Consider the following 25,239-nt stretch of genomic DNA (forward strand, 5'->3'; position numbering starts at 1 on the left):
AGTGCGGAACCCATTACAACCTGCGTTAGACCTTTTGGAAAACCTTGCCTCACCGCTCCCCTCGAATACAGTTGTTAGCTTAAATATTTACGCCGTGTCGGTACTAGTACGAAACAATCGTAAACGAACACTTACTATACTATATGTAGTTGGAACTATTCATGCTGTGATTGATATTCCTTCATTCAGGCTTGGGTCGAGATCAAGACACAAGTAATGTGTAAAGCGAGAACCGTGACCGGATAGCTAGAGATGTGGTTACATTGTGATTCAACCACCACAATGATCGGTGTAAGCGTGGCCCATTCGACCCCAACCAAGAAGCTGAGTAGCATTCTAGGAATAGATATTCTGAAATATCTGATGGATGTCAGTCTCTTAATCCTCTGTCGGTAAATCAGGACGATGTCTCCGGTACGTAAGAATTCCAAATGTTTGAATTTATCGTGTTGTTTTCGCCGCCTAAGAAACGAGCAGTAAAGAGAGGTAGGTCTTAGCAGTACCATTAAAATCGTTCATGATTACTGTCCTTCCTAACACTGGAGATTAGTTAATCTCCAGGTTATCTGCTGCTGTAGAAACCAACTTAAACCATCATCTACCAGGAAATTTGTATGAGGGTTTGATTGGCATTAATTGCGATAGGATACGAACCTACCAACCTCATAAATCAAACGAAAGGCTTTTTTGTTCGTACGTTTCTTTCTATGAATGTACCCTTATTATTAGTCCTTGACACCCCAATGCATAAAGATTATCCGTGTAAATTGCTTTTTCCAACCCTGTAACCCTGGCCCTTCTGTGCGAGATTCACTTTGTCTACGTCTTTTACACTTCATGCCCCGGGATTTTATTTTACTTTGACAAGTAAGTAAGGTGCCTCACATGACCTTTCATGCTCCTTTAGAACCAGGTTGAAATTTTCAAACGCAAATCCTCATTGGCTGGAGTAACTCCTGTGGGAGATGATACAGCAGGACCCCACACATCCACACCCCCCCCCCCCCCAAAGCATCCGGATCATAGGTCTACTTAAGGTAAAACCGTTCGCGGATCCTTAATTCGAGTATTTTATCATGTTAAAATCCACATTAAATTACTGGATATATAGTGATGACGAAGCAAGGATCCGGATCAAGCTTGGTAGCACTCTGGCGAGTTGTTTATCCCTTGATGCAAGGTACGATTTAATGATCTTCTTCTGACCAAATAGGTCCAATTAGAGGATTTGAGGCAGAACTGAGTAGGTTAAATTATGGTGATATAAGCAAATAAAGCTTCATCCGTAGGCGACTTGTTTGATGGATTGGGATTGAAATATGAATCATGATACTGGGAGCTCAACTCAAGTTTTAGTGCACTATTGTCTTTATCTTAAGATAGGTTAAGTTATCCATACTCTATTCAGTAGTAACGACGGTCCTGCGATTGCCCTTCGATGGCCTCGAACTTGTCAGGAACAGGTAAGAACTTGTACCCTGGGCGTATGAGATGGCATTATCTATCCTAGATAAGCTTAAGGAGAAACATAGAATGATCAAGCTTGCTGCATGTGCTCAGGTTGCCCGTGCCCAGTTAATCAAAAGCTTGTCTGAAGCAGGCTCAATGAGATTTCCTGGATTTTTATTTCGCAGAACTCAACCACACTTTGATTCCGCCTTTTCGATTTGGTACTCGTGGTGTGACGGACTGGAACGTGGGGTTTTGGAACACAAGCACCGTATTCTTTCAACCCCAAGCTCTCTTTCCAGTTATAGTTATTGATACCCCGAAAGTCTGTTTTTTAGGCTAACCATGAGGGATTTTCTGGGTCATTGCGATAGAGGACAATTGCCAATAATGGTACAGGTGTGAACGAGCTCAACCCCAGATGTTGAATTCCTCATAAGATTGTGCCTAGCCAGATGAACGGTGAGCGGCCACTGCGAAACAAATGAGCTGATGGTACCTTATGAATATGTACGACCAAATCAAGACCAAAAAGGCACTGTGCAGGAAGTTGTGTAATACTGGCGCTTGAGATATATGCAGAATATTCCGGCTGAAGTAAACACGTTAAACGAGCTGGAGAGGCTCGGGATTTTTTTCTTTGTTGACCTCATATTGCATACTCCTGTAACTCGATTTGCGATCGAGAGGCTGAGTTCCCCTATGTACTTTATGTACATGCACACCAGCTCTGTATCTATTAGACTGGTCACGGAACGTTTGGATAGGAACCCTCGAGACAAATAAGTCTAGAAATACTGTCTTGAAGTTTTGAAGGAGTACTAAAGACATACATTGATGTGTAGATCAGCTAGTAAAGTTCGTTCCATCATGTCACTGATCACTTCGCTCGTTCTTTTATCCAGGTCGTATCTCTGTGAACCTCTCGATCTCGGAGCGTAGATGCTCCGTGGCTTATGAAGGTGGTTGCACTTGGTGGACCATGGAGACTGCTGTCGTGAGAGCCTAGGCAGGAACTCAGCACCATCGATCTAGCCGTTAACTGTCCAAACACTAAAGTCATACCCATGTTAGAATTGTACAACCCTGATGATACCCACTGTAAGGGTTTTCAATACCCGTTAATCGCAATATATTCGAGCAAGCCACATCTTATGTCCGCTCTACTCTACCCACCTAAACCCTTGGACGCTTTTGGCCAAGGTAGCTGACCGAGTACGTATCTGACTAACAAAGTTTTCTTGTCGCATGTGTGCACACGGAACAATTGAAGTACGAACGTCCGAAGCCTAGATGCCTATCTAGCTGCCTGCATTAAACTTCACTTGCTAAGAAAGCACATATCGTTGAGATAATCATTATGCTTGCAAGTTGTTAGACGACATGAATATTTCCAGTATCCACAGTTATCTGCTGCTGTCACTCCTGCCAGTTACACGACATACAGGGGTAGCCCATGTCATCCCCACCAAAAATTTGATACATCACATCATCACATTTGCCTCATCCTCCTACCTACTCTAGGCTCTGGGGGATTCATCACCCCCAGATCACTCTAGAGTAGAGTACCTACTCGCACCGACAGCATACAGCCTGCACCCGAGTTTTTCACTCTTGATATCCCTGGCATGCCATTCCCGCTGTCTGCTCAGTTCCCCACACCTAAGCCATCGTATAAACCCCAAAACCTCTTGACAAAACTAGTCAGTAGGCACACACTCACTGTGCAAGTCTTATTTATGCATGTATGCCCGTGTGCTCTCTACCCTAGCTAGCCTACGTTGTATATGTATGTGTGTGTGCATGCGCGTGTAGTGTGGGCACAGTAGGTACTCTACTCCATCGTTGCCCAAAAGCACCCTGTACTCATTTACAAGGACTCCCCCTCTCCGGGCCTATCTTTGCTCATCTCCCTGTCGCCATTTCTTTTCACCTATTTCCCCTTGCTTTCTCCTTTTGTCCAGGTCCGCCTCCCTGCTCCACCCCGCAGACGTTTTTATATATACACATGTATAAAAAATAACTACGGGCAATCGGAGTCGGGAAGCGACAAGTAGATCAACTCCAACCCTTATATTTTCACACTCCTCCCCCTTCTTGTCATCAGAAAGCTTCAGGGCCTTGAAATATTAATATCGGAGAGAGCTCCGGTAGGAATTTCCGAGCCATCTACAGTTTTCACCAGATCGATATATATATACAGATCAAGGTTTAAGGTGTCCTGTCGTCACAACTTCTCTCGTATCAGATATATATTGAGCTTCTAGAAAGAGAGCTGCAACACAGAAGCAACCCACTTTGACAGGCAACTGCTCTATCAAGCATTGTCCTTCAATTTACTCTTCGGAAGACTGTCCACCGCCTTCACGCTGTATATCCTTTAAAATACTACTCGGAACCGACGGGAAGCAGCCACTTCACTGTGCTCTGCTCTGGCCACAAAAACCATCCTTCCTTCCTTCTCTCCGGACCCTTCAGCCCTATCCATCGTCACCCCACCAAGACCATCCTTTGTGGTCGGCAGACATCCCTAGCCACCCATCGTGGAGCCCATAACCATTGATCAGCCTTCTGTTACGTTGGCACCTGCACCTCGGCCTCGCCGTCGGAGCAGTCGTTCGATTTACCGTCCGGCGGGTATTCGCAAGAATAGCACCGAAAGTGATAGCGGAAGCGGAAGTCCTCTTATCAGAAATATGGGAAGAATGGCGTCCATATTAGGATCATCATCTCCAGATGTCTCTCCAACTACCTCTGCACCTCAAAATGGTCTACCCGGCCTCCGAGACAGCTTCCCGCACTCATTGTCTTCTTCTTCTCCGAATGGAGGAGGTGGTGGAGGGGGTAGCGGTGGCGGTGGCGGAACTGGGGGGGTTAATGGCGGCGGCGGCGGCGGAAGTCATTCAAATGGAGGGGGAAGTACAGTAACTGGAAATGGCAGTGAGAATGGAGGAAGCAACAACCGCGAGAGAGCACCTTCACAGAGCTCTGATAGAGATATTGCAATGACCGGTTTGTCTACAGCCTCGAATGGTACTAATGGGTCAGTCAATACTCCTACGAGCAGGAAGAGGCAAAGTGTAGACGGTGTGGAATACCCTCGCAGACGTGCGACAATAGCAGTAAGCCAACCCCACACTAGTGCTTACTTTCTTCTACAACCCTAACCCTTAAGCTTCGCCTATAATATGATACCAGCTTACTGATATTAAACGTATATATAGTGTGAGGTCTGTCGTTCTCGGAAGTCACGATGCGACGGTTCAAGGCCGAAATGTCGCCTTTGTATCGAGCTGAATGCGGAGTGTATATACCGGGAACCCGGCATTAAACTCGACGCTGGTGACAAACTCATCCTGGAACATCTCTCCCGAATCGAAAACCTACTCCAAACCGCACTTCCTTCAAGCCCCTCCGGTAGCAACAATGGTATGCCGATGTCGGCTGGGTCTCCAGCTATCAGCAATGCCACCGGGCTTAGTACTGATGATATGCTGATGAAATCCACCCTCAATCTTTCTGGTATTGGTAACCCTGGGCCGGTCGGTTTAGGCACATGGTCAAACTTTTCCAGCATGCCCAAAATCCATTCAACGCCTGCGCTCCATCTCCTTCAATGGCCCAAGATATCGCAATTGGTCTCGCGCCCCTACAGCCCATCACACCTGCTACAACTTGAGTTGGCTCGAACCCCGCTACAACTAAACACCTCTTTGACACTTGATTTATCTAATACTGCCGCATATGTACAAGCTTTTTTCGAGAGAGTTAATGTGTGGTATGCCTGTGTTAACCCATACAATTGGACAAGCTACTACCGAACAGCTCTGTCTCAAGGGTTCAGAAGCGGGCCCGAGAGTTGTATCGTTCTACTGGTACTAGCTCTTGGTTGTGCCAGTACTAGAGGCAGTATTTCTCGCATTTCGCAAGACGAAGACCCTCCCGGGATGTCATACTTCTCGGCGGCATGGGGATTATTGCCATCACTTATGACGAGAACGACAATGATCTCTGCTCAATGCATGATTCTTACGTCGGCATACCTGTTCTATATTGTCAGGCCACTTGAAGCGTGGACTTTGCTCAGTAGCACCAGCATGAAATTACAATTGCTTTTAAGCACCAACCCTCCAGCGATGTTGCCAACCGCCAGCAGGGAGTTGAGTGAAAGGGTTTACTGGAATGCTTTGTTGTTTGAAAGGTAATAATAACTCCAAGTTATCTTAGCCTAAAGTCTATATTTCGTGCGACTGACTCGTATTAGTGACCTTCTTGCGGAGCTTGATCTGCCTCACTCGGGTATAGTTCAGTTCGAAGAATCCGTAGGACTGCCTTGTGGGTTTGAGGAGGAAGACGAGGAACCCGTTGGTGGAGGTCGTGATGATCTATGGTATTTCCTTGCCGAGATTGCTTTACGTCGGTTGCTCAACCGCGTGAGCCACCTCATTTACTCCAAAGGCACATCCACTGCGATATCTTCACTAGCACCCATTGTTGCGGAGCTTGATTACCAGCTCACACAGTGGTATGAGAGTCTACCAATACCAGTTCAATTTCCACATAGCAGAATCATGTTATCAAACCCGGTACAAACAGTTTTGAGGTTGAGATACTTTGCTTGCAGGACTATCATATTTAGGCCATATATTCTGGCAGTACTAGAGAATGAGAAGCTTGGGATGGATAGCACGGTTCGGGAGAATTGCCGCAAATGTCTGGAGGCGTGTATTCGACAGTTGGAGCATGTTACAGAACAGTAAGTCAGACTTTACCCAGCCTTCACGGGGTACCACTGACACCAGATTTTAGTCACGCTGGACATATGCCTTACCTTTGGCAAGGAGCATTATCGTGAGTCTAACCTATCCGAGCGAGGGCCTGAATCACGCAAAATTGACACGTATCTAACTCTTATGTAGCATTGTATCACAATCTCTCCTTGTTATGGGGGCAACAATGTCCCCGTCGCTTGCTTCGGTTCTTCCCGCACCAGAGCAAATGGATATAATGTTCCAAGATGTCATCGAAGAAGTCGAACGCTACGCCCACCTCGCACCTAGCTTGAGAATGTCGGCAGAAATCATCCGAGAAGCTGAGGATAGAAGACAAGTCTATCTTCGAAATGCGGGGATGAGGGTATAACTTCCTAATGGCTGAGCCATATCGGAGGAGAAGGGTGGAATCCGGTGACAATATGATCAACGAATCACGTTACATTAGTGATTACGCCGGCGCCAGTTATTGGAAGGTTTTGAGGCTATTACTTAATTCCTGGGGTATTGAGTAGGAGGCGATATCACACAATTTTCTTTCACTTTTGGTTTATTTTTGAGATCTACTTGGATGACTCTGTATTACATATTGTCTATTTCTTTTGGAACCTAAGTCCTTTTTTTTTTTACTCGGCTTGGAACCAGCACTTTGATTATGCATTTTCATTCTTTTGTTTTTCATATGTTCTATGAATCCTGGTGGGGCTGGGGCGCGGGGTTGATCTTTTATTTATTTATTCCACTTCTCTCACGTACGTACATGAAGGGGTTGAAGCAGCGATGTCATGTTTTACTTCCACATACCAAAACTTGAAAGTCTCGGGAGACTCTGAGCTGTTTTGGTCTTTATTTTATATTTGCTGGGGGAGTCCTTTGCGAAATTTAGGGTGACCAAAAGCATTTGGAGGCAAAAATGTTTTAAATCACGGTTCATGTAGTTATGGTTTCACTTGGCAGATGAGTATGAAGGGGTGTAATATCTGGTGTTTAGTTGGTTGAGCCGCGATAGTATTATCGGTCGTTTCTCCCATTAATAATACATCAGTCCGGTGGTCAAGCAAATGCCCATCACTACAAGAGAAATATATGAGTGCTTGTGACACTTTCGTATCGAGATCTTTCCGACGTCTGGGGTTTCCTTGGTACATAATAATGCCGCCAACTAAAGCCATGTCCCCTGTAATAATTTCACGGATATTAAGCACATACAGCCTTACTAGCTCTCATAGCCAATGCAGACTCTAATCTCCTCAGACTTGCTGACTGGCCCCCAAAACCACCTGTTTTCTCAGTCATCAATTACCTCAGATGTCTATATCCCTAAGGTCGAAATTTAGAGGTCAATCAAACAATATATACCAACATCTCCCCACGTATCCCATATTAACAAATCCGTGCCGACTCCGCAGTTCCCTCCGAGGACCTCCACTGTGAAGACCGATCGATAATATCACAAGACAAGCTCTGGCCAACCTGACCCTTTATACGTACGTACGTAGCTCATGTCCTAACCTGGCGAATTGATATTGGGATCTACTTTGGAGGCATCTAACGAAAGAATCATTATTTTATTTCAGCCTGACCACGATCACGATCAGTGCACCTCGCCCTCATGCAAGCAAGAAAAAAACTTGTGATCAGTTACAAAGTTCTTTTTTTCCCTTTCACCGCAAGCAAGATTTTTTTTTTTAACCACATCACAACGGTACAGACGAGGCGGGTACTCGAGAGGCGGTTCGAGAGGTTCGCCCGAGAACCCGGCGAACCACTGAAACCGTAAACTGAAACCTTTTATCTCTGCATACATGTCTACTAACATCTTCGGAAAGCACGACAGAGGTGACGCTATCCCAATGATAGTTGACCGCCAGTCATAAGATACCCGTTCGATGTGCAATGTGCAAAGAAGGACCTGACCGGGAATCACTAAAAACCTTGCATGAGTATATTCCCCCCTGCAGGAACTTAGCGATCGAAAGTTCTATTGCCAAGCGGGCATAGTAATGTCTGTTGCCTAAATTCGCTGCTAATAGTGGGGGGCGAGACTTGTGATTAATGAAAAGAAAAGCTTCTTGAAACCACCTCAAAAAAAGAACTCTTGGACTCAAAGCCGCTGCTGAAATCATACGACTTTAAGTATTTATGGCCGTTTGAAGTGTTCGGTTCCGGAGAAATGATATTCCGAATGACCCGGCGCCTTGCTTATGTGACAATATATCTGGCCCGGAATTGTTTCTTCGTTCTCCGAAAGTTTGGTATCTGGAATGGAAATCTCCCCGCCTGAACGACGAAACATCAGATCAGAAAGTCCGGCATTGCGTAAAATGCCGCTTTCTCGGGATGCGGTTTGATGGTCACCTGTCTCGACCTGGAAATAGAGACGAGACGAAAGATTACTTGGTTTCATGATCTATTAGGAGTAGTTTGAACCTATGTAGCTAACAGATAATTGTGCCCTGGATTAGAAACATGGCATAATCTCCATTACAATCCTTACTCGAAGTGTTAACACCCGTTATATATGTTTTCTGTCAATAACGGCTTGCTAGTTTCGGAAGAGAACCTCTTTTGGTCTTAGATATGAACACTTTAGGTTCTTACACGGAGTGTCAAACGGAGTCGACATGACAAGTTACAAAGCCAACACCTGCCGAGGGTGCGTGACCAATATTGATCGAATCGATGATACCTTACACCGTATTGACATGTCAACACTCGTATTTCTACGTACTCTATGGATTTAACACGATGCATGAGAGATAGAGTAGAGCACATAGTTGAGGACACGGCATAGAGTAAAATCTCTGTATGAACTTTAAAAAGCTCATGTTACCAAATAAAAGCTCAATCTGGGTGGCCTTTTCTCTATTGTTGCCCCAATACCATATCAATCCAGCTTGTCTAACCGCTGAGAAAGTAGGAACGGTTCTGCATTCACCCCTCTCGGGCTGCAGGTCAATACATACATGTATGTACGTATATATGTACATACATGTGAATATGTATTGAATACAGGCGCCGGGCTAGGACTACGCATTGTTTAATCAAACAACAAATATACCTACATACAGACAGACAGCCACCCGGCCCATTCGACCTCGGGCCGAAGCAAATAAAGTATAACCAAAAAGTCTAACGGAGCGTTGAAATCTTACTGGTTGAAGCTGCATGATACATGCCCCCACTACATGATGTAGGAGTATTGCGTTCAATTGCCGGCTGGGAATTCTTCACTGAACAGAAAAAAATCTGCCGCCTGTCATGATAGCAGTTCTTTTCTTTTTCTTTCCCCACAGACGGCCATTAGCAAGCTCCAGGGTTCCGGAAGTTCCGAAGAATGCTTGTCCAAGTAGTGTAGATTTATGTCAGTGGTGGTCAAAAATAGTCCAACCCGATCCTACATTTACTTTCTCCTCTCAGGTTGTGCTCCGGGAAACGACAAGTCAGGTAAGTACATTTAACCCATTGATCCAAATAATAACCCCTTTATCATTACTAAATACATGTATTTCATGGTGCGACATCAATTCGACTGTTCCGCGCATATTGGGGTATGTACGTAGTGCATGTGCACACTAGGGAACTCCAAGATGCGGGAAATATTCAGGAACCGTAGAGCAGCCTCCCCACAGTGTGTAACATGCACTAGCTAAGCTACTAGCCGTGCGCACGATCCTCTCTAGCCCAGGTAAGGCAAGCAGAACCAACGATATTTTAAAAGAACGAAGTGTAGCTAAACATCAAATACTAATCCGCAGCTGCAGTGATCTTGGAATTTAACCTATCAGTATTCACGTCTGTTTCTGCCATACGTATTGTGGCTTGGAGGAAAGGGTCTAAATACATGCATACATACCACATGTGCGTATTATAATGCTGCTGTCCAAAATGAAAAGTAACATTCCCACCGTGACAGCTCTTTCTAACTGCTTAGGTACCTACATACTTAGAGATCGGTGATCAGGCGCCACTATTCACTGAGAACATTCCCGTATGCAACTACATGTATATAGCTCGCTCACCGAAAGCATTTCTCCTGGCAGATATCCTTGATCAAGTGGACCTCAGATAGCAAAACAATCAATTCTCCAGGGTCCGGGGATAAGACCAAATTTGTATAAGGAGATGATTCCCATCATGTTACGATACGGCATGACTTTCGGTGAGTATAGATGGTATAGTAACTCCGGCAGTGGCAGCCTAGGGAGCCTAGAACCTACAATCCATCTCCGCTTTCGTTTTACTGGTAACTGTGCTACATATGGTACTTGACTTTCTATTATTCTGATTCACTTATTTGAGCTTAGTACTGAGCTAACAAGTCTTGTGGAACCTCTCGCCATGGGGCCTCCTAGCCTATGAAATGAAACAAACCAGAACGTAGTTCCTCGCATAAAGTACTACTTGCAATAAAAGATGCAAGGCTGCATGTCCTAAACGAACAAATCAGTCAATAAGAGAGACATGCTACAGCCCTAACCCTAGTATTCTCGGGTCTGTAAGGTCCAGATAGAGTTTTCCAGCTCGTCATTCATCCGTCCGTGCCGATTCCGGCTTGGCCTTTTGGCATTTAGCTATAGCTACTCAGTATTCAAGCATAGAGGGCTAAATTACCGAAGACGAATTCCAGGGGCTGCACCCGAGCGTCAGTGCTGTGAAGGACTGTGGGGGATCGATCGCTTCCAATCCTACTTCACTTAGTCCAAGCGACATGTCAAGACAAGCTTGATATGTATGGGACGGTTGCCTGGCTTAGAGTACATGTAACCATGACGGTGACAAGGTCCCGGATCCCCGTGTGTTTGAACTAGTTTGAACGATACCTACTCTACATGTAAGTAACTACCCGGTTGAGTGCTTTTATTGGTAGGGTTTCTTCCTATATATGCTGTCCTGGCTATTTATACAAAGCCGATTTCAAACCGTTTGTTTCAGATGCCTTGTTTAGTAGACTACATGTACTAGATCTAAGCTGCATTATTTAGTAGCCTTCTAGGTTCAAGCTGCCCAGACTACGCTATAAATTCTAAAGACTTTTGGACTTCTTAATCCCTGCGCGCCGCCCCGGCTTCATTTGAGGTAGGTTTCAGCACATAATCGCACTCGGTTTTCTGATCCCACCATTACTCATTCCACGTGCATCACAATCTTATCTTTCGCCTCTTCTTACTGTCCTGGGTTGCATTGAAATTATTCAGCCTCAGGTTGGTAGCACATGCACTACGTGTAGTAAGCGGCGTATATCATTTATTGCCATGATCAATAATTGATCCTAATTCGAAGCCAAGTCAAAAAAAATCAGCTAGAATAGGGACGATATCGCAACTATGCATATCATACATTTTGCCGCCCCTGATTTTACCATGAGTCTAGAAGCTGGGTCTGATGGGAAGTAATCTCCGGGTTCCTCGAGTGGGACCCTCGAGCGGGACCCTCGAGTGGGACCCCTCTGTCCCGGGTCCATGTCCTCGAATTGTCTCAAATTGTCCCAAAACGCACCGACTACCTCATCAGTTACTAACGAGTCGACCTGGTTTCATCAAGTCTTAGTAGTGATGATATTTAGCGTCAATTTTGAATATCTTGTTGATCCTATCATTACCTCTTGATTACTCAACCCTGACCAAAGATCTAACTCCTTACGCTACAGACTCCAGATGAAGCTACTTTAATCATGATATGTTGTATTTTGAATGTAATGAGCATTTATTTCCCACAGCAGCCCTTAACCTAGTCTGCTCGTAATGTATCAACTCGCGCTGCACAAAACTTCAATTAGTTCCAATGCTAATTGGAATTATCATTAATCTTTTCCTGCCTTGTCTTTATCATTAAAGCTAGCTTCTAATGTTATTAACGAAGTTTGTTTTCTTTCTAGTCCCTATACTTCAATGATAACCTAGCATTATCAAAGTCTTGATTTAGAAATCGATTGCTTCCACTTGATCATTTCCTGCTTCGCACACGAACGCGAGTAACGAGCTCTTTGTGATGAAAAATAACAGAATTATCTGTTCTCTTAGATCTCCGACGATCTTCTGCACCCCAGCATTGTTATGTGTTTATCGTCCCAAATCGAGATACTTAGTCATGTACTATCACTCGTTATACCAAACCTTAACAACTTGATACCAAATAACTGTAAATACCCATCATAGATAGTAGTAACTCGTATATGTCCGTCATGGTATAAGGAGAAATCTCTACCCCCAAAGAAATCGATGTGAATACCCTAATGCCCTTGCCTCCTGTCACTATGGGAATATACAAGCCTAGGCTCCGAGACTAGGCCCTGAGACCTCGCCGAAGAGTTCGATGAGAATAACTTTATACGAGACGAGAAATTGTAAGGCCTTATCGGACCTATTGAACATTGGTAAGGATTTTCTCGCGCGTATAAATCGGGCGAGTGATTGGCCGTGAAGCAAATGTGCAACGACGGATAGTAAGCCTGTAATGGTCTACCCCATATATTAGCTATGAGAGATGGGTTAGATTTTTCCGTGTTCCATAACATTAATTTTAGACCCAACGCCTATGAAGGAGCCGGCATTAGGGCGCTGGCTGTCTAATCCCAACGTATTTGCTAAGGCCTTCCTTTTTTTCCCGCTATAGGCCTTCGCTCTTGCTCCGTTAAGAACATGCGAAACTATCTGATGCTAAGTTAAATCCGGTCGAGAAGTAACTCTTGATACCGTTCAGTACATTGGCCCTTTCGGAGTACCCATCTCGGATCTGTGATGGCCAGCATAGCCCTCCTAACCATGGCGCGTTGTTATTTGTAGAATTCGATTGGAAGTGGGGTCATGTTTTTCCCATAAATCAAAATCAGGTCGATTCTTGAACTCCTTAATTGGCGAAGGTCTCTGATTGTTGGTTTGTCATTTTAGGGTAGCCTATTATCGTCAACAAATTATTTCTAAACACTTTCTTCGGCACCCTATCTATCACGACCCTCATCCTCCAATCAGACTCCTGCTGAAACCCTTTCTCGATAGACTAGATAGCCTTGGGCTTATTTTCAGGTTCGTTTGGGGTCGTCTGGTGGGTCGAACAGCCATGCGGAGTATGTTGTTACGCGAGCTTGTCGGGCCCAGGAGGAACGCTCTTCCTTTTTTTTCTTTTTTTTTTGTTTAATTCATTAATCGCATCAGGAGGAGCGCTCAAATGAAATAAAGTCTATCCATGATAATCGGAACATATCTTTGAAGACATCGAGCCAGTTGACGAATAACTTCCAGAAATAGTCGGAGATAATTGCACTCCTTCTTACTCGTAACTCGTCCCTAGTCCTACCTAAGTCGAGCGGTGAGTAAAGCACATCTATCCAAAGAAATAGATCCCTATACTTGGTCAGGTCATTACTTCTCAGTGTGAAATCATTAGATATCACTCGATCGCCACTCTCCCGGCCCCAGAGAGAACAGTTTATGACGCCAATATAGAATCCATAGGGTGGGATCGAAATTTCCACCCTACACCCCACAGATTGACCCGGAGCTGAACTCTTGAATCGCGTGCCGGCCGAAAGCACAAATTTGCATGTAGTACATACTTCTGAGAGGGTTATTGGTGATGGCGGGCGTAAGAGTTAATAAAGCCAGGTCCGATGGGGTAACAGTCGATGGTAGCAAGGGTTTTCGATCCGACAGTTGTGGATGGTTGGCTAGTTGAAACTTGAGTGGTTGGGTGTTAGGTTTGCCAAGACCAGAGTGACACTTTGGTCTTATCCTTTGGCTCAATCTTAAGGTAAGGTTCGGCCAGAGCTATGACAGATTCTGCTGGTAATCCGGCATACGTCAACTAAGTCTTCCTTTACGGGATATAACTCATTATTTTCTATCCCATGATCTAAACCTTTCAACATAGGTCGCCGACCACGCCGCAGCATGGCTAGATACCCGCGACCAGCAACAAGAACCCGAAAATGCACGTCCTAATCTGCAATTTCCATTGGAGTAGAAGTCAAAAATACACCAAAGTCTTGCAGCTGCATATTCGGGTTCTTGTTGCTGGTCGCGGGTACATCTATATGTGCAGTGCAAATAGAGTACTCTAGAGTACCTACATTATGTAGGTGCTCTAATCTAGGCCCGTCTTCTATGAACCAAGACCTAAAAATACGTGCTGTGGTAGGAGTTTTAGGTCTCAGACTGAACACTACCAGAGTAAATTGACTTTTACTAGAGTACTAGTAGTAGTATGAAAGCCTATATATAGGTACTCTGACATCATGATATCACATGTACGGAAAGAAACCTGGATTTGGACGATTTCGCCCGTCGGTGCAGTTTGTTTATACGAGAAAACTGCCTAGTACTAAACTAGGACTTTGGTTGGTAAAGCTTAGGACCGACACCACAGTCATCACAACTTTATATCGGACCCTCTTAACCCGAATATTAATTAAGATCTAAAGTATAGTAAGAAGATACAAATACTAGCTACGCATACATGTAGGATTAAGATAACTGTGGATCACCAGGCATTCCCTTAACCTCACTTACTCGTCAGAGTAGGTTAGATAAACTGAAAACTCTAATCCTCTCTGGGCTTATTTGGACCACCAATAGAAGCCCAAAGGAGTACTATTTAATACCCCGGCCTCGGTCTTGGCACGATAATAACAAGGAAGTAATTGTCAATGATGGGTGTGTTGCTCATGATTCACAATTGTCATCTTTACGGATAGCTAGGAGGTACATGAAGATGCTATATAGACTAAAAAGACCCGGGTATCCTTGAGGAAGCTCTATTATCACAGCTGAGATGTGGATGATTTACATACGGATACAGCTAGCTACATATGAATATCGGATAGTACCTGCCGAGTGCTGCATGCTTCTTCGCTTACTAAACATAGCCTATACACTAGACGTACAGCGAGAGGTAAAATTTTTGTACTCGTAGCTTCATAGCGTTTCCGAACACGACCAATATTGCATGACATACAAAAAGGTGGGTTGGCGCTTTTTTGCATGGTATGCAATAGCAGTCGTGTTCGGAAACGTCATGAAGCTACGAGTATAAATAGGTCTAAAAACAGGATTCATACATATTGCGGAATATCCAGGTGTCTTCGGTTAATGCGGACAGGAGGTGGCCCCGGTCACTCGGACTGGAATCCACGACGAGTGATACCTACATGTAAATCGTGGTCATGGTGCACAACCAAGTATATAAATCTTTTCTTTCTCCCCCCAGATATATAGAAGTATGGGTCAAATATATATTGTTCTCAGTTACAGCCACGGAGATACTTTACATCTTTAACCATGTCCACCATGTCCACCATTACCTTCCTCCTCATCTTCTCAACACTTGCAACTGCCCGTTTTAATGTCACCTCTAACTTTCGTGTTGATGTTCATACCCACTTTATTCCTGACTTCTATCGGGAAGCCCTCATAAACAGTGGTAATGCCGAAATTCGCAATGGGACGGAAGTCTGGTCAGAAGGAGCTATAATACCTAAATGGAGCATCGAAGCCCAGATAGAAACAATGGATACAAACGGCATAGATTACTCAGTACTGAGCCTATCTGCACCCGGCGTTGCATTCCTGCATGGAAACCCCGCCGCGGCGAACTTGACGAGAAGGTTGAACGATTATCTTTTTGAGCTGATGGAACTGTACCAGGGGAGAATTGGTGCATTTTGTGTTTTACCACTACCAAATGTGGAGGCTGCATTAGAGGAGATTGAGGTTATAAAAGTTTCAACTGCAAGTCAGGATATATGTTGATTCGTTCTGTAGTATTGTATGGACACTTTGGGTTTCGCCGGTGTAGGCCTCTTCACAAATCACGACGGGGTTTACCTCGGCGACTCCAACCTCGACCCTATATTCGACCTTCTAAGCACCCGCAACTTGACTACCTTTGTACATCCTACTGTACCAAACTGCTGGAAAGATGTCACTTTGGGATATGCACCCCCGTTGATTGAATTCCCGTTCGACACCATGCGAGCCATTATGAACCTCTTCCTTACCGGGACACGGGCCCGATATCAACATATCAACATGATATTCTCTCATGGGGGCGGTGTTCTTCCATTCCTAGCGGAGAGAGTAGCATACACAGTGGAGAGGCCTGCCTTTGGGGGTTATCGATCTGAAGACGTATTAGACCAGTTCAAAGGTTATTTCTTTGATACGGCTAGTACTGTTTCCAGACCGCAACTAGCGGCGCTGGATGAGTTTGGAGTTGCTGGGAGGTTGATGACGGGCACTGATTGTAGGCAATCCCTTTCTTTCTTCCCACTCCTCTTTTTGCTCCACGGCTGATGAAAAGATGACGATGACTAGACCCCTTTCTGCCCGGAAATTTTACAAATGGTTATCCAGCGGCGATAGCGGCATATGGAAAATTCACGGAAGAGGTGATTGAAGGAATTAATAGTCAGAATGCGCTTTCCGTACTGCCGGTAGTGGTGGAAAAGTTGGGGCTAGAGATACTATATAATTGATGGCCAGGGTTCCGTTTTATGTAACTCCAGGTTCTTCTCGCCAGTAACTCTGATATCCTTAGGCGTATCTTAACAAAATAATGCAGTTGTATGATCGAAGGAATGTGGTCAAATTAAAGTTATCGCTAGCGTGCTTAGAGAACGGCAATATATATACCCTTACTCGCGGGTGTGACAAGATCGATTCCTGTTTTTTTCTCCTATTCATCCGTTTGACTATCCCCCTTCCTAACCGTAGACACAAGGTTAGGTAGTTCACCTCAGCTGTATCGGTATAAAAGCTGAACTATCGTTAATGATCCCCCCCCCCCCCGGGAGTTTTATCTGGACTGTGTTTAGGCGGTCGATAGTACTCATTGGGATCGCAAAACGAAAGCTGATAGGAGTGCAAGGGGAACGGCGGTCGTCGAGTGATAGACTGTGACATTGTGTCGATAAGTCAGGGACCAATGTCGAGACATTGACGGCAGCTATTTAATCTCTTTCCAGTGATCAATTCATACCACGCACCTAGTTTTGTGCCTATTCCTCCTCTATGACACGGCCGAATGCTCATTTACATGATAATGCGCAGTTGAATTCCCACTGTAGTCCGAGGAGAATGGTGTGTAGAGATGTCTACAAACTCTGCACTTGCTGGGGAACAGCTGGATACGACGTGGCCGGCCGCCCCGTCATAGCTGAACCACCACGCACATCACTGAATTATTATTTTCAGTCAATCAGTTGATGCCCCGTTTACAACCATTGGCTTAGGAAAATTGGTATCTTTATCGACGATGCCCACGATGTGTTAGATTATGCGGACCTCGCTTGGCTTGCGCCCTTATGTCAATATCGAACATTAGCCCGATAACTAGAATCGCGAGCTGCTCCCAATTCGCAGTAGGGCGAGTCTCAGTGTTACACAGTATCCACCCATCGGGCGCGGTAGGTTCCCGTTGCAAGGGTGGGATAACCCGTCTTTCTCGCCAATCTTTTTGTCGGGTTTCTAAGTGGGATCCATGGGTACAAAAGCAAGATGGAGAGATGGTAGACAGAGAGACAATGAGAAGAAGCGAGTCTGTGGAGGAAAAAGAGCAGTCGAATTGGATATCCTTTAATCTGTTGCCGATGAGCTGCTTCGCGGTTTTTTTGACCAACTGTTGTAATTGTTATGTCTCAAAAGCTCATCATATAAAACACAGCAAATTGCAATACCTCTGGCGCACCCTTGCAGCCACCGAGAGCAGCCAGCACAACACTGCACACCAACCATAATGCGGGCCCTGAGCTGCTGTCAACCTAGCTAGCCCGCATGGTTTTTTCTCGTTGGCCGGCCAGTTATCTCCTTGTAGCCCGTTCTGTAGCGTTATCTCAATAGTACATACTCGCTCCTTAGCTTGTTTGTGTTGCTTAACTTCCCCCAACCCCCCCAACACCGAAGCTGAGGTTCAGGAGGAGTTTTATATCGTGTTGTTTCGTTTCGTTTCCCCCTTACGAGTGACGAATCGCGGCCATACGTCTTCTAGTACCTATTTATATAGCATACGAGTCTTTCTTGTCGAGGTTTGTTACATTTTATGCCTCGATTTCTACGTCTCCGTCTCCAGCTCCTCGGGTGGCTACAGAAGACAGACAGATGACTGCAGATGAGCGAGCTAACACCAGACATCACAGACTGCTTGCATATAAGGCTACACTTTGGCTAGCTTGTAGCTACACAAAGAAGCTCGCGGTTCCCCTGTTGAGTAAACATACCTATAGCTTCTAGAAAGGGAAGAAAGTAAGGGACGCGTTCAATCCACGCCCCTATACCTATACCTCTCTTTACACACCGAGTATCCAACTCATCACCTACAATGGCATCTCCACGCCGCCGCGGCCCTGGCCCCGCCATAGCAGCGGGAATGACCCCCATTCACAATGCTCAGCCCGCCACTCCTTTCTCTACCCCCACCTCCAGGTCCACAGGTCGTTCCACCGGTCGTTCGATTGCCCGCGATCTTCTCCCCCCGCCTACCCCACTACCAATGCATCCAGCAGATCAATACCCCGCTGGAAAGATCCTCTCCACGGCTGCAACAGCATTCGCCCTGAAAGCATACCTCGAAACCCTCCTCCATGGTCTGGGGTGGGACCCTGCGGCTATGACTGTGCAGGACTTCGTAACACAGTATTCGTGGCTGTTATCCGAGGAATTGGACACAACGCCTGAGAGAGCTGCCGCGATATTTCTGGAGATCTTCGACAAGACTACTCCAGATCTTAGGGCAGTATGCCATGCGATTATCGGAGTGGAAGACAAGTTGAGGTGCTCGAGGGAGACCAGCAAGGCAATAAGACACCTATTTAAGAGAAATCATGAGGTAACGCCTGAGACAATGTTGGAGATTGGTGGTGATAAGCTAGACGAGAAGGTTGGGAGCGCCACATTGAAAGGTAGGAAGGAGGGCTTGGGTGGTGGAGTTGCTATCTGGAAGAGGATCTTTGGTGGGTTGTTCAGGGAAATGTTTGGGAAGAAGAAGAAGGGGAAAGGAAAAGAGTGGGAACAGTAAATCAGAAAGATCAAAGGACAAAAGTGAGAACTTAAAGTTGCATGTTGGAGTATCAAGCGTTTCTTCCTCTTTTTTTTCCTTCTTTCCTTCTTTTCTCCTTTCTTATGTTTCAATGATTACATGGGTTTTTATTTTATTTTCGAATATGGGGGTATGAAACAAGGACCTTTTTTTTTTGCTTGGTACGGCTAACCATCTATTTAATTGGCTTCTTATGTCTCTTTTTTTCTAATCATCGCTATCGAGTCTTGCATAGCTTATTGCCATATGAAATATGAGTAGATTCTTACCAATATTTGCTAATGGAGTCAGCCGACGTAATAGAAGGCCTGACTCTAGTATTCAAAACGATATACTATCCACAATGAGTCGTAATTAGGATTAATTGATTAAGATTCCCACGGTTGTTAGACAACTCTATGTGGTCGCCTAAGTTTAGCGTTCGTTTTAGTCATTAAAAATCACTCGGTGATCATCACTAGCGAATTTCTGGCCTTAAAACAGAATAACAAAGACGGAGAGGAGGACGCAAAAATAAAATAAAAAAACGATTCAAGCAGGGGGATAATGATTTAGGTATCAGAATATCCGACCTACCGAATGACGTACGTAGGTGAAAACGCCACTAAAATATTAATCAGGCCCCGGTGCTATGGCCCACGAGTTATCTTGCCGGTTCGCCCCGATAGATATAAATCTACCTCGAAATTTGGGTGCCAAAGAAGATATGATAATATTGACTAGCTCTTTGGAAAACTTCACTGAGATATACCTATAGAATAGATGGTAGGGTCTTTACACTTCATTTTATGTTTCACCCTTTACTGACCCACAGTTATGTCTATGGTAATCTCTCTGAAATGCCTCAAATGTCTCGAGAAGCCGTCCGTTCGCACGATGGTCTAAAAAAAACACAGAGATGCTTCACCAGAGTGACGTTTATCGATTGCAAGGTAATATTATCATCTCGCCGGAGCGGCTTCTCACACCAGACCAATCACACGTGATGTATAGGCCAGATAGACATGGATTTAAATTTAAATCTTGATGTTATTAGAACCGACTTTCCTTGTGGATGCATTTGGTCCATCGCACAGGATGAGATAATCATGTACTATCACTCGACTTTATATTCACGCCTATTGAGCTGTATATCCAACAGGCGAGACGAGACTACAATCCATCGTTCTTAAGAGGCCATATATAATTTTGAAGGTAAAAAAAACCCACATACGGGGTTTTTAACACGGTTGTGTGGCGAATAACGAACACTAGCTATCCACGAACCGAACTACATATATAGCCCTGGCTATTTGGTACCTTCCGGTTCAGTGGATGGGAGTATGTATTGAAACTTCGTGGGCGGTCAATTAATATGGAAACCATCTGGGAATGTCGATTGACATACCGGGTAGCCAGTATTTGCGGGTACGGTAGGCTGTAATATTCCAAGCCTATCCTGAGCAGCAAGCTTAACATCAGAATTAGCTACATATAATAACGTCCATGTTCAGCATAACGGTACGGTGCGCATGTGTTTACTAAATTTCTATAAAACGTTGATATTACATCGCTCATCTGCAGAGGTTGGAATCGCGCACAAGATAGGTGGTAGTCCGGGTCGTTTGGTGTGTTAAATGCATTTTGGCGAGATCCCATCTTAGCGTGGTCGGCGAGCCGGTTCGAGACGAGCAAGAGGAAAAGCTCGAATCGGCTCGTGATATCAGCTACTCGTCTCGATTCGACTTGTAAGTGCTCGAGTGCAGCTCGAGCCACTCGAGCTTTTCAGTGGTCTCAGATGTTTGTCCTTAGGTCATTCTAGGTGATATCGATCTCTTCATTGGAATGGATGTTTCCAGGGTTAGGGTTTCCTACCGACACATTTCGTAAAATCAATAACCAAGGATATTATCCGCATTTTTAGTATGGTTAAAATAACACCTCAAAAGCTCGAGCTTTTCAAGTCGAGCAGTGGAGGGAGCTCGAGGACTCGAGTTAACTTGTCTTGTCGACCACACTATCCCATCTATCTGAGAAAATGCAAGAATATCCCAAACCTTGCGGTGTAGAAAGCCTTGGAGACATCTATGACATTGTCACGTAGTGGTGTAGGTGCGGGTAGCTGAGAGCGGTCCTCACTATAGCTATTGTTACGTAGATGGTGTCGACCCGAATCTCCACCATCCATCTTGACACCTCACTAGCTAGGGACAAACACCTCTTCTATCCAGAGCCATGCTAGTTATTCCGGTTTTCATATTAATGCAGTCTCTCCTTTTCCCGTCATCATCACAGTACGTCTTTTCATGATCAGTTTCCCCTTGGAGGCTTCATGCACCACCATCCAACGTTCCAAACCCCTCCACCCAACCACTGCCACATTACCAACTTTCTCAAAAGCGGTGACAAGTGGGAAGAAAGTCTTGCAAGATGAGAGGATTCTGATAAGCTTTACCTCATGATTGAGAAGGCAGAGAACAGTCGCTTTCCAAGGCCCGTGCACATCTGCACTACCTTTCCTCAAAAGAGTCTGCAGTGATATACTTACCTAATGACCAGAGGGGGTTAAGTTCTCAACCCCTGATGTACGACTGAACAATTCCCAACGTTAAGTAGGCTTCGAGGGGGCCCCTCAACCAGTATCATCTCGTCGGAAATAGCATCAAGAAGAGGAAACTGAATAAGCCAAGCGTTCTCTATTCCACATGACTAGAAGTTTGGATATCTTAGATAAAACCGACAAAGCCCGGTCTACCGGGTAATGTTGTGCCCTAAATTTCTGAAAGGGGGAACATATTATGGGACTTCTCACATCAACAATTATACAGCTTCATATATTATGAATCATCATAAATAGTCAAGAAGTTATTAGGATAATAGAGTACAATACCCATCATTTACGTTCATCAAGGGTTGGATACACCTGAATATAATCCCCGCGAACATTACGGTATATAAAGGAACAGTTTATACATCGAAACTTAAGGAATCCCCACACCATTTAGGAAATTACAAATCTGGAATGCTTTATATCAAATCATACAGATCCTAATGGGCGTTCAATCCAAACTTAAGCCATCTCAAATCTCCTGGCAACTTTTCCGGGCACATATCTCACATATTGTGCTATGTTCTTTTGATAAAGGGTTTCAGCAACATGATTTTGAGTATCCGGTATGAGTTTAACGAAATATTATCAGTACATAAGATCATCCATTTAGGAAGTTACAGTATCCCCAGGAGAACTAGCATCCGTCGGAAGTCTGTCTCCGTGCGCTTGTCTGTTAAGAAATATCTCCGACTGAATGATTGACCTTTCTGAATAGATTACTTAAGCGTTCAGTGAAAGGGTTGTGAGCCTGTTTTCACACTTTTTACTGAACGCCTTAGTAGAGCAGGTCTAAAGCCATTCCGAGCTCGTGGGTTACGAGCCCGGGGCTATACAGGTACCCCCGAGTTCTATTTGGCCTCGATATCAAAATTGCAGATATCGTGGGGCTCGCATGGGGAATGGTTTGTAGTAACTACAATAACCATGCAATCATGAAATATCACTCGGTCACATGAGACGAATAATTGATAAAAAGTATTCTCCCTTGTTAAACCTGCCAAACATTACTGGAGTTTATTGACCCGGATTGAACAACTGTATTCGCCGAGAATAAGCACTGCGGATACATAACTTACAGCTGAGATAACATATACCAGTCTTTTCGACGCAAGGCAAGAAAGGTGATGAGTCAGCTACAGAGTCTTGGAAGCGCGCGAGGTTCTAACATTGGAAATTAAAACATGAGAATCATGATCAGGCTCGCTCTTACGCATCTATTCTTAAAAACACCGTTCCAGTCATAACCGCCGACTAGAGTAAGTCCTTCTTCCAATACCCCAACTAGGCAAAGCAAGGTCAGGGTGCAGATCATATTAAGCAACCTCTCGAAGCCTTACAAACTGATCTGCATTATCACCGATGCAGGGTTCATGTAAAAGATCTGACTTGACGTCATAAATCCAGATCTCGATAAACATCTCGTTACATTTAAACAATTAAAGACTCATGTCGCCGTGTTTGCAATTCTGCTGCAACGTCCCTTCAATATAGAGTATGTTCCACGGTGAACATGATTCTCTGTGTAGAGTAGGTAAGGACTTTTGCATGTATGTACGGTACCTATTTCGCATTTGTTGCTAGACATAGTGTAGATCTTTGTCGATCTCCACCGGCTGTTGCCCAGCCTGTTGAAAGAATATTTAGAATATTCCATCGCCGAGAAGTGCCACCGAGGGAGAGAAAAAAACACGCCCACCTACTCATCACCGCACCGGATCCGATGCTACCAGGTATCTAGGGTACATGACATTTTTTCAGCAAGTGTTCGGGGAGACCGGACAAACAAGACACAGCAGATCTAGATTACCGAGGGTGCCACCGCCACCGCAGGATCTGTTCCTGGTCCCTGTAACTGGTAGGTACTAACCTGTGGCTACGTTTGTTCCTGCTTTTCACCGCCTGCAGTGCTGCTGAGCCACCCGGAGCTCTCACGCAAGGGGCAGCATGCTGCCAGGGAGGAATAACCTCTATTGGCTGGGGCTCGACGCACTCTCCAACGCCGCGGCACTCGACATGTGAATGCTTGCTTGGTGGAGCCTCATATGATGAGCATCATATGAGGGTGGGTTAGGGTTTGTTTCGCGGAATTAAAGGAGGATCAGTAAGACGGTTAGGCGCCGAGATCTGTAGCCCTGCTCGCCTGCCTGTCATTCGCTCAATTGCGGATTTGTGGGTTTTCGTACGAGAATCGAATGTCCCGAAGACGACAACGGAGAGGTGGATGTGGGTAAACCGTGGATAATTTTTTTTTCCTATAGTAGGTACTGAGATTCACTCTGATCTACTGAATTAGGTATACGCTCGCACGTTAGAATCGATGATATCTCATCTCGGCCCCCACTACGAACGTCACTTACTATGTAGGTCTGTAAAGCCGATTGATTGAATTGGTTTTGATTCAATTGAGATGTTGGCCAGTACCCCAAGGATAGGTAGGGTTTTACTTCTACTTCTATATTGACCCCCCAAATTATTTTTCTCTTGTGTCCGCGTGAGAGATGATCTAGAAACCCACCACCATCATGATCATATGTAAAATAGAAATAGAAACCCTGAATAAATTAACCCCACCAATTAACTCCGTAGGTAATTGCCAACGACTCTTTTCTTTCTGCTTCTGCTGCTGCACCCTGCGCGAGACGGAACCAACAATAACCTCCAATGAGTTTAACCTCCCCCTTCTAACTAGTGAGCCCTCTCTGATCGATTCGATTGGCCGGCTGGCTAGTTTAGATTCCAACGACCAACAAGATGCCGTCCCATAACATCCCTCCCATCCTTCCCCCCATGCCCAGCTGCTAGCCAGCCAGCCCAATCGGCAATTTGCAATTTTGGAGAGTATGTACTGTCGTTCACGGGGTATTGGCGGATCCTGGGTGTTGGCGGATTGAAGCCAAAAATTGGCTTGGCTGTCTCTTTTTAGTCTTATCCGCCAACACCCAGTACCCGCCAATACCCCGTGAACGACAGTACCTACATACTCTACTCGCTGGTAGAGTGTACCGGCCGGGGGGCCGGAGTGAAGCGAGCCTAGACACTCAATGTAGAAGGAATTAAACAGAGACAAAAGTGCGGGGTATATGTTTTTTGCATGCCGTTTCTTGTCTCGATTATATTTGTGGAGATACATAATGTAACTAGAGCTAGAGTAGAGTACATGTAGGTAGGGTACACAGGCTACCTGTCCCGCTTAAGAAATTATGGGGACCCGCTTCCTGGGTATCTTACTCTAGAAAACGTGGGATGAACATCAAAGAGCTTCTTGAAGATCGTGATCCTACTAATAATTATCTGTATATAGAGGCTAAGAGCCATAGGTTATGCCGGTACTCTACGGCCGGCGCCATACATACATACATATTCATGATGAGAAAAACGGGGGGGTCCCTGAAGATACGT

At 45.0% G+C, this 25,239-nt stretch overlaps 3 protein-coding genes across 3 annotated transcripts; all 3 read left to right on the forward strand.

The window, feature by feature from the left end:
• Positions 1–4,145: 4,145 nt before the first annotated feature.
• Positions 4,146–6,591, forward strand: LAJ45_02518 (uncharacterized protein; the record flags this gene model as incomplete). Its single annotated transcript, XM_046112109.1, has 5 exons — positions 4,146–4,571; positions 4,674–5,650; positions 5,714–6,205; positions 6,259–6,300; positions 6,369–6,591. The coding sequence occupies 5 exons, from the start codon at positions 4,146–4,148 to the stop codon at positions 6,589–6,591; spliced, it is 2,160 nt and encodes a 719-aa protein (XP_045975009.1).
• Positions 6,592–15,496: 8,905 nt separating this feature from the next.
• On the forward strand, positions 15,497–16,692 carry LAJ45_02519 (uncharacterized protein; the record flags this gene model as incomplete). Its single annotated transcript, XM_046112110.1, has 3 exons — positions 15,497–15,928; positions 15,980–16,460; positions 16,532–16,692. 3 exons carry the CDS (start codon positions 15,497–15,499, stop codon positions 16,690–16,692), a joined length of 1,074 nt encoding a protein of 357 aa, XP_045975010.1.
• A 1,841-nt stretch (positions 16,693–18,533) lies between these two features.
• On the forward strand, positions 18,534–19,229 carry LAJ45_02520 (uncharacterized protein; the record flags this gene model as incomplete). The annotated part of the gene is made up of 1 exon (XM_046112111.1): positions 18,534–19,229. The coding sequence occupies one exon, from the start codon at positions 18,534–18,536 to the stop codon at positions 19,227–19,229; it is 696 nt and encodes a 231-aa protein (XP_045975011.1).
• Between the last annotated feature and the right edge of the window lie 6,010 nt (positions 19,230–25,239).

The sequence above is a fragment of the Morchella importuna genome (genome assembly GCF_003444635.1).
Source record: "Morchella importuna strain M04M26 chromosome Unknown Morimp01GS004, whole genome shotgun sequence".
NCBI classification, from domain to species: domain Eukaryota; kingdom Fungi; phylum Ascomycota; class Pezizomycetes; order Pezizales; family Morchellaceae; genus Morchella; species Morchella importuna.